The sequence below is a fragment of the Tursiops truncatus genome, chromosome 8, assembly GCF_011762595.2.
Source record: "Tursiops truncatus isolate mTurTru1 chromosome 8, mTurTru1.mat.Y, whole genome shotgun sequence".
NCBI lineage: Eukaryota > Metazoa > Chordata > Mammalia > Artiodactyla > Delphinidae > Tursiops > Tursiops truncatus.
This window is the reverse complement of record NC_047041.1, coordinates 31254061-31269196: the sequence shown is the minus strand read 5'-3', so window position 1 is coordinate 31269196 and position 15136 is coordinate 31254061. Positions and strand designations below refer to the sequence as shown.

Sequence of the window (15136 nt, the reverse complement as noted above, 5' to 3'; positions counted from 1 at the left end):
TCTCACAGCATAAAAGGAAGTCTGATATAGTACAAAGAGTGCAGATTTTTGCATCAGTTCTCATTCCTGAGTTTAAATCCCATTTCTGCTGCATACTATTCCACTGCTCTTGGGCATATCACTTACTCTTAACAAATTGTAGGAAGGGACTTCCCTGGTGGCGCAGTGGTTAAGAGTCCTCCTGCCAATGAAGGGGACACAGGTTCGAGCCCTGGTCGGGGAAGATCCCACATGCCACGGAGCAACTAAGCCCGTGCGCCACAACTGCTGAGCCTGTTCTCTAGAGCCCGCGAGCCACGACTACTGAAGCCTGAGCGCCTAGAGCCCGTGCTCCATAACAAGAGAAGGCACCGCAATGAGAAGCCTGTGCACCGCAACGAAGAGTAGCCCCTGTTCGCTGCAACTAGAGAAAGCCCACGCACAGCAGTGAAGACCCAGCGTGGCCAAAAACAAATAAATAAATTTTTAAAAAATAAAAATAAATTGTAGTAAGTGATTATTTTATTCAATCTCTGTGAGAGACTCATGAAACAATAGCATGGTATCATCTTCCTGTTGAACATCGGTCCTGGAGAGATGAGATCTTTGGGTCTCCCCATTGTAGCTTCTTCAGGTAGCATTTCATGATCTTATGGATTTCCCCATAATTTGAAGATGTGACAGTAATATTGTTATTCTTTATAAGATCAGAATTCCTTATATTCCCTGCCCACGTTTGAGTTTCATAAGGTTCACATCTCACAGGAGGATATAAAGCGCTTCAAATATTTCTATATACTGTAGCCTCAATTAACTTTTGTGGGATTATGCAAAACGTCAGTTTACTAATGATTCACTTTAGATTTTTGCCCCTTTTTTGGTTCTACATGGATTCTGCTAAGTCATCCAATACGTAAGGCCAGATTCTGTAGTATAAAGTAAAAGACAAAAGCCAACAGGAGAGGTGGCTCTGTATACGCAGGAGAGACTGCTGCTGGACGTGGACCTTGGTCAAAGTACAGCTGCTTATGTTTCATCAGTCTAAACTTTGAAAGGTTCATTGTTTCCCAGTCTTAGCTGCTCCAGAGTAAGATCATAGGGTTTATCTTGATCATAAATCCAATCACCTTTTCTTTTCCAAAGTAATAGGAAAGAATAATTTATTTACATATCTTGAAGGGGCTGGAGAATTTCACACTTATCTATTTTCCTGTAGTAAGTTCAGCAGCTAGACTATTCTTAGGAACAAGATAAACTAAATTTTAAATTATTTTCTATGTTATATATAACCACTCATATTTTTAACTCTGAAAATACTGTTTATGAGTTTTGCTTAATTTTATCTCCTTGGTTTGTATATTTTGATTCTGTTATTTATAATTTGACCTTTTTTAGAATCTGTAGTTTAAGTGAAAATTCTTTTCAGCCCATTCTCTGATTAACATTTATGTGAACTCTTAATCACCTACATTCTTAAATAATGCACACTGCTCTAATATTCATTGCGTTTACTATTTATTGAGCCCTACTATGTACCAGGCACTCTCCCAGGTACACCTTCTTCAAGGAGCTTATATTCTAGTAGTAATAGAAACTCTGTTTTGTAATATTTTGTAAATTTTGTAAATTCTTTTATTGAATCTTCAATACCATGCCTTTTTATTATACTCCCTCTTTAGTATTTATGCAATTATTTGTTATTCAATGTATATTACAAAGAATTTACATTTTTGAATATTGTCCTTTTCATGTGTATGTCTAGTACAGAAATTGTTTTCAGAATTCCTGGGTGCCAGATGTAGTCTTGTTGTGTACTGGATATGTGACCTTGTGCAAGTCCCTCAGTTTTTCATAGTGGAGGTACCAATAATGCCAGCCTCCTTAATCCTCTTAATGCTATATCTCTCGATAAGAGAGTAGAAGTCCTCACACCAGAATGCGATCAACTTTGACCAACCAGTGAAATTATTTGCTTCTACCCTATCCTTTCTTCCTCACCTCCTTACAGTGGAAGCAGTGTCTACATTCTGTTCCTTCTCACTCTCTAATGGATGACTATAACTCTTCATTGATCCTTTAGCACATCTTCAGCTACTCTGTTTTCATTCACATTTAAACAGTTGAGTTTCTTCCTCCGGAAAAAAACAAAAATTCATATCCATCCATTTGTGGTTTTGTACACAACTAAATCTGTCTGTTTTCTTACCTCCTATGCACTGTACCCCCATCATGCCACTGAAGCTGCTCTTGCCAGTGTCACCAATAATCTCCTTATTACTATTTCTAGTGGGTCTAGAATCCTTACCTGCAATTACATTTTTGGAAAAGAAGGTGGGTATTGATAAAGTCAGTAAGGCGACAAGGACTTTGGGAGAAAGTTTGATGTTCTTAGGGCAAAAAGAAAACAGCTTTCTTTTCATTAATTCATTGACAAATATTTATCAAGCACTTTATTAATCATTGAAGATACAGTAGTTAATAAAATGGATAAAAGTCCCTTTTTCTCTGGAGCTTGTTAGTTTGAGGAAATAGACAAACAAAATAAGTAAATTATGTGTCAGATAATGATAAAGGATTATCAAACAAAAATAAAGCAAAGAAGAGGGAGTAGAAGTTTAAATAGGGTGGATTTTAGATGATATGGCTACGGAAGGCCTCACTAAGAGTAAGACATTTGAGCAAAGACCAGGAGATGAGGGAAGGTCCCGTGCAAATATCTGGGGGAAGAGTAGGCCTAGCAAACTATTTATTTTGTCTAAGCAAAAATAGTTCTTTGTCCTATGAAATGTTTTTATAAAGATTTTCATTCTTATGATAAGGAAGACTGGATATTTTGGGGTATACTTCTGCAAATTGACTTTTTAGGATAAAACAGTATTCATGATTTAATCTTATAGAAAAAGTGAAGACAAAAACTCTAAAGCTAATTTTATTTCACATTCCCTTTAGCATCTAGATGGTTGCATGCTTTTAGAGTTGGGACAGTTTAAATAATGGCATATTTATTCCTTAAAAAAATGTAGATCTTTTTTGAGTAAGTGGGACATTAGCTGAAGTAACATAGGGTAGCTTTATAGGGCTCTAAACTAACTTACTGAGGTTCAACAGAAGCCTTTTCAGGAGGAGAAATTTTAGCATTTGTACACTTAGTAGTATTTCAGCAAAATAATCACTTTTATGAGAGCAGTAAAACTATACATTCTCTGCATTATATTCAAAACACTAATTTATTTAAAGGCGAAAGACGCCTTAAGAACAGACTTACAGATTGGCTCCACTATTTGGGAAGATTCATGTGCTTGTTATTGGAATATGGTCATTTAGTCATCAAAATAGGGTCCTAAACCCTCAAGTGGACTGCAAGCTAGTTATAAATGGATTAATATGATTTACATAATTGGTTAGTTTTCAGAGAAACCTTTTAGATATTTAGAAAACCTTCAACAGTCAGAATCCAGAACTTGCTTCTCTCTTCTCTTTTACCCCTCATAAAGGTAACAGATTTTAAGAAGTACTGGAGGGCTTACCTGGTGGCGCAGTGGTTGAGAGTCCGCCTGCCGATGCAGGGGACATGGGTTCGTGCCCCGGTCTGGGAAGATCCCACATGCCGCAGAGCGGCTGGGCCCGTGAGCCGTGGCCGCTGAGCCTGCGCGTCCGGAGCCTGTGCTCCGCAACGGGAGAGGCCACAACAGTGAGAGGCCCGCGTACCGGAAAAAAAAAAAAAAGAAGTACTGGAGACAAGGAGTAGGCAGGTGGCACACAATTTCATTCATATTTAAGAGCCAATAATAATGAATCACTGGCCATTTTTCCTGGTTTCTTAACATTGTAACAGGCAGTGAGAAACAGAAACATTTCCCTAAATTTTGGTTGTCTTACAGGTTTCAAGTTTCTTTCCTTCAGTATGACTGTATTAATTATCGTGTATTGCTTTATATCTGTAAGCATGAGAAGCACTGAATAGGAAACATTTTAGGGTTTAATTTGTTCAGTGGCTCACATGGAGGATGGAAAAGGAATAAACTCTTAACTGAGCTTGATAAGGATGTGATCTTTTAGAATGAGGTGTTTACATATACACTTGTACAAGGTTTTGCCTGTATTGTCTAGACCTGAGCAGTGCTAGTGCAACTGCTAAAAAGCATATATGACTGGTAAAGAAGTGCTGATAAGGTGATATTTGAGAGACTATATACTCTACTAAATAAATATTCTCTCTTAGCATTTTTAGTTGGTCTGTGATAGCCTTCAATTGTCATTCCCAAGTGTACAAATCTTCCACATTTTTTACCCCCCTGTTTTCATCTTCTTTCTGCTTGCTTAGGAAAAAGAATTCTCCCATCTCTAGTAGATAATATTTAAGGTCCATTCTAGCCAGAGTCTAAGATCCTTTTTTACTGTGTTATTGATATGGTAACATTATTGATGAGAGAGCATTCTGGTTCCATTTCAGGAAAATTAACGACAGGATGTCATTTCCTTTACTATTTACATGGGTATTTATCATGGGATGAGTCAGGAAGAGAGAAATCAGATTTGAAATTTAAACAGCCATAGAGAAAATGATTTGAGGGTTTTGTGGGGTTTTTTTTTTGCGGTATGTGGGCCTCTCACTGTTGTGGCCTCTCCCATTGCGGAGCACAGGCTCCGGACGCGCAGGTCAGCGGCCATGGCTCAACGGGCCCAGCCGCTCCGCGGCATGTGGGATCTTCCCAGACCGGGGCACGAACCCGCGTCCCCTGCATCGGCAGGCGGACTCTCAACCACTGCGCCACCAGGGAAGCCCTTGAGGGTTTTTTTTAATAACTTATTTCTAATGCCCTCCCTCCCCCATTTCAAAGATAATGAGTTCATGATTGTCTTTCTAGGTTTTCCTATTATTAAACAGTTCTGTAATTTTGCCATCTAAACACTTAAAACATTTTGATGTCTATCCTTCCCATGTGTTTTCAGTACACACACGTTTAAACAATTAGCCTCAATTGTTTTACAATCTACTTTTAAAAGCTGTATTATGAATATTTTCTATGCTATTAAATATTATTCTAAAATATTTTCAATAGCTGCAATATAGTACGTTATATGTAACAAGATTTAATTAGTCCCTCTGGTTAGATGTTGTTATCTACTTTTAGATTTTTGCTTTTATTAATTATACAGAACAGAACTTTGCATAAATCTTTGAATACTTCCCTGGCTATTTCTTCAAGATAAATTTTCAGGTGGTTTCATGGGTATAATATTTTTAGTTTTTGTTTCAGCGAAACAATTACTCTTTGCTGGAGGAAGAAAACTATATTTTTTGAATGCTCATATGCCAAATACTGTGCAAGATGCCTTGTAGTCACATATTTCATATAATTTTTAGCTGTTTTCTTCCCCATTTTTATAGATGAAGACATCTATATGCATGTGTGTAAGATATTTTGCAGTACGTTAACAGTATGTAGAAACTGTTTAAATGTTTTGTTTAGCAAATAACAAAGGCCTTCAGCAGTCACAGGAAACAATCAAGTTTGTAATTCTGTTTTGGCTTTGGAATATGTACTATAATAAGACTTCATCTTTTCATGTTTTATTTGTTCAGTGTAAAGGGTTTTAGGTCTTAAAATTATATGTTAATTGGCATTTATAGCTCTAGGAGGAAAAAAGTGGGTGATTCCCTTATGAATTTTGGGTTTTGCTCATATGACTACTGTTATAGATGATTAATTTATAAATCACATTTTATCTTTAAATTAGAAGCGGATAATAATTGTCTGCTAGGTGAAAATGGTTTCCCTTCACTTAAAACTCCAGACATAACTTTTTCAAATTTTGCACTTGCAAGATCTAAGAGGGGAAAGTTCAGAGATATAAGGATGACAGAAGGTTGCAGAGGAAGGGTGAGAGCAGTGAGGTGACAAGACTGTATGCTTTTACAGAGCTAATTTAGAATCCTTTGCCTACTGCTTCATAGAGCTACCCTATGTTGATAAGTGAGGTTGTTGTTTTTAGGGCCTCGTATTTGTTGTCTAATGCAGTGGATGTTTTGTCTCAGTCACATAGATCAAACAACAACATGGCAGGACCCCAGGAAGGCCATGCTCTCCCAGATGAACGTTACATCCCCTACCAGTCCACCAGTGCAGCAGAACATGATGAATTCAGCCTCAGGTGAGTGAAATGCTGTAATTAGAGCACACCAAGTAATGCTCGTGCATTGATAAAACTTTCTGTGGAAAATAGTAGTTATTCTTTTAAGGAAACTGGAGCATGGATGATGGTTATTTTCTATCCACTTTCATAAGGGAAACTTATCTTATTTCAAATAACCTGCTGAAAGCCAGCAGATTTTAAAGTTTCAGTTCTGAAGTGACTATCTCAAATTCCTAGTTTGGTTAACTTTGACATGCTTGTGTTTTATTGTGCCACTTTCTTGTGTCTCTTAGAGTTGAAGTTTCCCTCTTCCTTTTGTGGTTTGGATGGGAAGCCAAGCTGTGGTGTTCTTAACTCACCTCTTAAAGTGGATGTTTGTTCTACCTTGAGAATAACTGGAAGGTAGCAACTTATAAAGCTCAAAGCATCTTTCTTAGGGCTGGTACATGTTATTTAACACATTTCCACCTTTTTCACAGAAGATAAACCTGAGTATAAATTTTTTTTCTGTCTCCTATTTGGCAGTTTACTTAAATCTGCCGTTTTTCTCATCTATATAATGGGTAGTGGTCATGCCCCTTATTATAGAGAGGAAGATATTAAAGGAAATCATATAATACATATAAAGCGTTTATATTACAGTTCTAGTACGGAGTAGATACTAAGTAAATCTTTAGTTCCTTCTTCCCTAGGTCAGTTAGATAATTGTCTGGCTTCTTCTTTGTTACATGGGCCCAAGGCCATAGCTACCCATTATGCATCTTTGTGCATGTTAGGAAAAGGTACCCCTTCCTCTGGGAAGATGCAGCCCTATGCCTGGCATCAAGGATTGAGCATTTGGGCTGGATTTCTGACCATTCCCTTACCCCACCCAAACACACACAAACACACTTTATCCCCTTTACTGAGTGTCCTGGGTCAGGGCACAGATGGCAGCTGTAATTGGCAGCCCTAGTGGCCTTAATGGCTTCCTCCTTCACAGCCCATCCATCTTCCCTACCCAATAAACTGATCAACATGATATTATTGGAAGCTGCACTGTAGATTTTCTTAAACAGCAGCCTTTGGAAAGGGACTGGTAGAGTTGGAGAGGGTGGTACAGTTCATTGTCACAAGGATTCCTTGACCAGGAAAGGTCACAAAATTTGAAATGTCCTTCTGCCCCTAAAGATGGTGACAATGTGTGAGAATGTTTTTGCTGTTGCATTAACTCTATGTTCTTGCCTTTGGTGGGTTGAACACTTGAAAGGATTCAAGAAAATGAAAGTCAAGGCAAGATTCATGACTGAGCTTCTCTTGTCATAAAGTTTCTTTATATAAACTCTTGAAGAGTTTATATAATCTTCCATTTTATCTTCCATTTTAGCTAATTTTAATATCAGTACATTTACTTATCCTCAGAACCTGTTTTATATGTGACACTTGAGTTAAAATTTTTCAAAAGCAAAAAATTATGCAAGTATTTATTGACTGATATTTTTACTTGACAACCATTTTTTTAATTATCAAATTTCCAAATAAAAGTTCTGAAAGCTGCTTCGTATTTATAATCCGAAGAAGATGACGCACATTTTTTATTTTGTCATAATCCATCAAAAACTATACCTGGGAAATTAGTAACAACTCATTAATATAAATTTTATTTTGAAAGATTAGGCATTTTGCATCTAAAAGGTTGATTATGATTCTTTTAGAACATTGGTTTGTTTATGTTTTTCCTATTAAATTTTCTAATAGTAATGGTCTAAGGAAATGGGGAGAATTTGTGTTCAGATTTATGTTTAAAACCAAAAGTATATATCAAATTGGTTTTAATGGATTTTAGAATATTTGTGTATCTTTTATTTCAGCTCTGCGTTTTATAAAATATGAAATGTGTTTTTATATACTGCATATAAATTAATAGACATGCTTACTGCTGTATATTAATAAAAGAGGTGACTGGCAGGAACAGTTTGAGTAAAGTGGCAAGAAGCACGATTGTAGTGGGTGGGTAGCGGGGTGGGGGGGGCATTGTATGAGACAGAGAGAGTTGGAGGGAGGGCCTGAAATGGGAAAAGCCACCCCGAAAGAGACTTGAGCATGTTTAAATGGTAGTAGAAGGTATTAAATAATAATAGGAAGCCCTGTTTATATGTCAGGCTTCCTGATGAGGTCATTTTGTACAATCTCATTCAATTCTCATAATGGTCATTTAAGTTAGGTGCTGTTATTAGTCTCACTTCACATCTGAGAAACATTGAGTGACTATTTAAAAACAAATAGAAGACTTCTACATGGTGTTGAAATGCTTGGGAATGAATGTCATGGGAACTATAATCTTGATAACCTCATGTTCACATAAAGTTATAGCCATAATGTCATTTTAATAAGGGTTCAACCCAGGGTCTTGTCCTTATCCATCTGTAACAAACCCATGGAGTTTGGCGGCTGTGCATTCTCCACTGAGGTTACACAGCATGATTTCTCAAATAGCTTTAAGAGAAAATGATCTTATCTCTCAGTCAAGGATTTCTCCTTGAGAAAAGCAGCAAAATTGATGCTCCTCTGTGCTTGGAAAATAATCTTCTGAGTTTTTAGAGCCTGGAGCCAGTGAGCAAGAATTGTGAGGGTATATAAATAAATTTCCAGGGTATTTACTGTAACAAAGCAGCAAGCCTGTTTCCAGTTAAGCAGGGTGTCTACAGACAATTTTCACCCTAAAGGGAATGCCTTCTGAACCTGGTAATCTGAAGCCTTTGAATAAAAGAGGAAGGTACACAGCTCTTTTGAAGCACTTTACTGGGTTAATCAAGCTAAATGCAGCTTGATTTACATTTTTATCATTAATTATTTTAACAAGAACTTTCTAGTGTTAGTCTTTTTAAAAAACTCTCCTCATTCAAATATTTGAGTCCAGCTTTGTGTTCTGTTCTAATTATTTCTAATCAGGCCACTTTCCTTTAAAATACTGTATTTTCTCCAGACTCTCCAGTTTTCTGCATAATTTTTAATGGAACTGAATAATATTTTAAGATTTCCTCCAGTTCTAAGATTTTATGAAATCCAATTTATTTCACTCAGATTTGGTTTAGCAAAAATGATTAGTTTACTTTTGCTTTTTATAAGTCCTTTTTCAAAATATGAGGTTGAAATGATGAATTTCATTGCTAGACTGGAGATGTGTGATTTGTAATTGGCCAAATTTCTAAATATATGTAATTGAGAAATCACTTAAAACAAAGCTGCACCTGGAAAGGGTTCCTTACTTGATCCTAGGAAGAAATTTATATTCTTTAACTGTCCATTTAATTGACAAGACAGTGAACTTTGTGAAAGGAATTTGAAAAGTGAGGAAAAGAAAATTATTAAAGGAAATTTGAATAATTTAGTAAGATAATAGTTCTATTTTACTTTACATTAAAATATATAATACTATATACACACATATAAAAGTATACACAAACCCTGTTCTGTTAAATTACTTGATGTTGCCCTTTACAAGTTATATTAAAAATGTATTATGCTTATAGCACATTCGTAGCCTTTTGATGCATGCTTGGGATCTATATAAAATAGTTCTGTATACTAAGAGTTGGGTAAACAGTAGTGGTTTTTGTTTTAGACATTAGAAGATAAGGACTTGGGGAGAGAAAAGCGGTAATTCTCCTTTAACCAGCTCTATTTATATGAAGATGTTAAGTTTTTTATTAGTAGCTTGTTAACAGTGACCCACAAGATTGCTGAATCTTAAAGCAGCATTAAAGTCAAGAAAATATACTCTGTGATAATCCAGAAATAACTTGGTGCCAAAGGACTGGTGACTGTTTAGGACCATTAAAAATTGTGTAAACCTTGATTTAAATTATACAAAATCAATGAGACCAGTTGTCTGCTTTTTTAAAATTTACCTTTGCTAACAATCCAAAGTCAGATGTCTTGTTACAGATACATTTTAAGGGATTCATTATTTTCATGTTTTAAGTCTGGCATTTATTTTTGACTAATGCCCAGATCTACCAATGCAGCACTTTCTGATTTCCCCATTATGAAAACCTGCATGGAATTCCTAGGAAATATATCAAGATGGGTGGAGAAAATGCCCTCTTGATCATGGAAGGTGATGTGTGTTGGAAGAATTTGCTAAGCACCTCCATTGCAGTGGGGAAAATATTCAGAAGCAAGCAGAGTGGGTAGTACAGAGCTTCCTTGATATTTGCCTGCCGTATTACTTCTGCTTTGTGTAATCTGTGTCAGAGGACCAAAGACCAAATGGGAAAGAGAGATTGTTACCAAGGAAAATATGACATAGGACAGATGTGAAATGTGAAAATAACAGGTAGAAAGTTGATATGAGTTTCTTAACTTTAAAAAGCACAGAAGAGGTAAAGATGTATGGGAAGTTGCACAGCGGACCACAGGTTTTAGGAGTTGATAATTCTTACTTCATGTGTTGTAGTTCACAAACTTCTAAGTTCTACTTTTCACCTTTGGAGTGAACTGAGAAGGAATTTAGAATAGGGGTTAAGATCAAGGGCTCTGGGGTCAGGTGGACATGGGTTTGAATCCCAGCTCTGTCACTTAACTGACTATGAGATCTTAGATAAGTGAGTATATCTACCTGTGCCTCATTTCTTCACTTGGAAAACGGGGTGACAATAATAATAGTAACACTGAATTTATAGGGCTATTGTGAAGATTAAATGACACAATCTATATAAAGTGATGGGTACATAGAAATTAGTATTAACAATATACCGTGCTTGGTATAATATATTGAATATATAAAAGTAAATGTGATCTGATCTGATATTTTACAGTGTAATCAGTTTACATTGCCTGGTAATTACTGTTACTTCATTTAAAATAAGTTTTTAAATCTGTTACCACACTATTTTTTAGGGTTATGTTTATCTCTGTAAGCTTTTTATCATCAAATATGCATCATTGGTTCTTACGCAAGTCATGCGTTGTCTTCTGGCTTTTAGTTTCACATAGATTCTCCAAGCGTGAGAGTGTTGATAAGAGTGTTAAATATAAATATGGTTTTCTTCTCATGGGTCAAACCTTTTCTGATTCTTAAAGTTTTTTATTATTGTAAGATGGAAATTGTTTGTCAGTCTGAAATCGTAATATATGGAACAACACTTAAGTATACCAAACAGGAATAAAACTGTAATAAAGCCCAAAGTCAAAGCAATGAATGAAGTATGAGACGAAGGCAGTATACTTTATTACTCTCAATCTCTTATCCCAAATAATCTTTTTGAAACCAGAATTAGTGCTTGCTTTTTTCTCATCTGCAAATTTTGGTAAATTAAGAAAAGATGGCCACAGGAAAAGGGAAAATAGTAAAAAGCAAAAGCATAATCCAAATGAATATAATCCTTAAGAAACTGTTTGTTTTATTTAGTTTGTATCTTGATTTACTTGTTAAGTTCCTGAAAAAATGGTTAGTAATATGGAAACAAGAACCATTTTTCCTGTTTAAAAATATGGACCAGTCCATTTCATTTTAATAAAAGTTATCAGTAAACAATGTATAGGGATTATGAAGGTAAAAATATTTATTTGTGAAATAGAAAAAATAATTCAGTGAGAATGTCCAAGCAAGTTGCAGATGACATAGCTTGCAATTATCATATCTTCAGTATATAGGAGTTCTTCTGAAGTCTTTGTTAAACCCCGTGATGCCCTACACATGGTATTTTAAAATCTTGATGGCTTCATGACTTTGCTGCTTGATGAAACATGCCACTTGTGTCCGAGCAGCTAATGGCCTCTACTTTACTCTGATGGCGAGAGCTTTTCACTCCCTATATACTGGGGATCAGTCTTTTTTTTTTGGAGGGGGGGGCTGCATTGGATCTTTGTTGCTGCACACGGGCTTTCTCTAGTTGCGGCGAGCGGGGGCTGGTCTTCAGTTGCGGTGCGTGGGCTTCTCATTGTGGTAGCTTCTCGTTGTGGAGCACGAGCTCTAGGTGCATGGGCTTCAATAGTTGCAGCACGCAGGCTCAGTAATTGTGGCTCGCGGGCTCTAGAGTGCAGGCTCAGTAGTTGTGGCGCACAGGCTTAGTTGTGACGCGGCATGTGGGATCTTCCTGGACCAGGGATCAAACCCATGTCCCCTGCATTGGCAGGTGGACTCTTTACCACTGCGCCACCAGGGAAGTCCCCCTGGATCACTCTTGATATTAACTGATTCCAGTCATGATTTTTAACTTAAAAGTATTTTCTAAATAATATTAAAACTCAGAATACCTGGGCAAGGCAGCAACATTTAGCAAATGGAACAATAGATGTTGGCTGATAAATTATCATTCTTTATTCTGATTCTACCCAGCTACACTTCTAAAATGACTCCCAGAGCAAGACACCCTTCACCCCAAATATATCAGCAGAACTTTAAATTCAGTTATTCTGGAATCGAGGCGTGTGCTTATGTATTACTTAAGCTATTGGCATGTACGATATAGAACTATTTTTAAAGTAGTACTCATTTCTTCATTCCTTTATTAAAGAAGCCCAAAATAATCATGTTGAAAAGTGGACATATAGTTACTTGGTTTTTCAGTACCTTCAGAACAGTATTTTTTATAGTGTCAACATTTTCCTAAGATTGTGTCCACTTGGGAATTGTGATATCCCAAATAATTATCTAAATCTCAAGTGTGTTAGGCAGTACCGTATTCATACATTTAGTTATATGCCCTATTATTTCAGACAAGGTAATTCCTTTCTGTCTTTGCTTTACTTTAGGGGTTTTCTTCTAAAGCAAAGGGAGATATATAGAAACTCAAGATTGTTGATGTCCCTTGACCTGATCTTAGAGCATGAATAACAAATATTTTAAAAAATCTATTAGAAGTCTCTTAAGTAATCATTTGGGAAAGTAAAGTTCATTTGAATTCTGAAAGTTACTGAGATTTTATTGTAAATACTGAACCTAATGAAGAAGAAAAGGATATAAGCTTATTTCTGTTATGTTAACCAAGAGACTAACTTAGAAGAGTAGGATAATATTGTAAAGAGTATAAAGAAAAAAATTTGATATGTATCCTTGCCACCAGCTTTCTTAGTATAATGAGTTATTAGATAGTGGTGTTTAAAAATATAGGTGTCCATGTTCAACTTTTCTCCAGTGATTATTTGTAGTGATTATTTGGAAACTTTGCTCAGCTTTGGAGTAGAAAGGATGAGAAAGAGATTAAATTATTTACATTTAAGAACCAAATAAATGCCTGTTTTTTCTCTTGATAAGTGTTAGAATATTATTTTTGTCTTTCCTACTGATTTCTAAATCCTTCTGGCTATTCTCTTGCTACAATAATTTTATGACTCATAAGAGAAATATTTGTGTGAAAGATTAAGATGCTAATTCTTTAAAAATGATATCCATAGACTACCATATATAGGCAGCATCAGTGAAATGAAAAAAATCCTGCAACAATAGAGTTTTCCAAAATATTTTCTTTTGATGTCAATAAGGTAAAGAGGTGATAAAACTTTAGGTTAAAATTTTACCAAAAGGTCATTGCTTTATTTGAACATGTCTGAAGTCTAAATGAACTTTATAGAAAGCTAATCTTTTATAAATTTACATACTAAAACTCTGTAAGCTATTAAGTTAAAATCTAAAACACTCAAGTTACGCTGAAGAAAATCTGAAGAGTTGCATATTAGAAAGTTCTCTGAACTTATACTTGGCCTTTTCCTCTACGAAGTTCATCTAGTTATAACAGACAAAGAGACAGATGATTTTTAACAGTCTTATTATTCACCTTGAGACAATTGAATTGTTCTCTTTCCACATCATTCATTCAACAAATATCAAATGCTCTACTTTGTACTAGACATCATTGTAATGGCCTCAGATTATGGAGTCAAGGTAAAACATTTTTTTTCCCATATAATTATAACAATAAATGTTATGGGAGACATGCACCAAGTGCCGAGAAAGTGGAGGAGGAACAAGTGAATAAGTGGTCGGGAGGGTAGAGCAGACATCTTTAAGGAGCCAGAGGTTTGTTCGTTCCCTCAACAAAAATTGAAAATATGTGCAGGACACGATTCTAAATCGTGAGAGTACAGAATAGAAACAAGTACACAATGTGTCAGGTAGTTACAAATGGAAAGAGAAAAGAAAAGTAAACCAGTTAAGGGCCAGAGAGTGACTGACTGGGGGATGGAGGAGGGAAATGATCATTTTAGATAGTTTCTCCAGTGTAGGCCTCTATACTTGATGATTTTTGAGCAAAGATCTGAATGAACTGAGAGCCATGAAGATATCTGGGCAAAAGGGGAGGAATGTTCCATGCATAACACAACAGCTGATTTAGAGTTGCTGAGGCACATTTGAGGCACAGTAAGAAGGCCATTGCAACTGGAACAGTCACTGAAAGGTAGCACGGAAGCCCTATTATATAGGGACTTGTAGGTTTTGAACAGAGGAGTGATACGATCTGAGTAAGTTTTCTAAAAGTACGGAGATTAGTTAGGGGGCAATTGCAATAACTCAGGGGAAACAGTGAACCAAGGTGGTGGAAGGGAAGTGGTGAGAAGTGGTTGAATTTAGAACCTGAATTTTAGTAGATGAGTGGGAGTTAAGTTTACGGAAGAAAAGGGAAGATAAAGATAGCATTATGTGAGAGATTACTGAGCCTGACACCCCCCAGCACCATATAAGTAGTGATGGAATGGTGGGGAGATGAGACTAAGGACATCTAAAGAAGGCCTTTGTGTGATCAACTAAGAAGTTTGAGCTTTATCCTGAAAAATTTGGGAGCCCATTAAAAATGACTCCTCTCTAGGGTTCTTCCACTATCTAAGGGAAAACCTTCTATGGGTTCCCTATTGTTGTTATTCAGTCATTTCCTCTTTGAGATCCAGGTTTATTTTCTCATAAACCTATCTCAATATTATTATACACAAGTTTTCATAAGTTAAATATATTGTTAGAACAAAATGGCAAAACTTCCAGGAAAGAGTAGGGAACGACTTTTTTTTTTATAAGTACCTACTATAAGCCCTTCCCTTTGTC

The 15136-nt window shown here is 36.1% G+C and overlaps 1 protein-coding gene across 12 annotated transcripts in view; it reads left to right on the top strand.

Annotated features, from left to right (window-relative positions):
• The window catches only part of YAP1 (Yes1 associated transcriptional regulator), a 105302-nt gene that overhangs the window by 40602 nt on the left and 49564 nt on the right, over positions 1–15136 (top strand). For all 12 annotated transcript variants that reach the window (XM_019923777.3, XM_019923775.3, XM_019923776.3 and 9 more), the window contains exon 3: positions 6020–6135. In XM_019923777.3, the coding sequence (XP_019779336.1) occupies positions 6020–6135 (116 nt within the window). The remainder of the gene's footprint in view (positions 1–6019; positions 6136–15136) is intronic.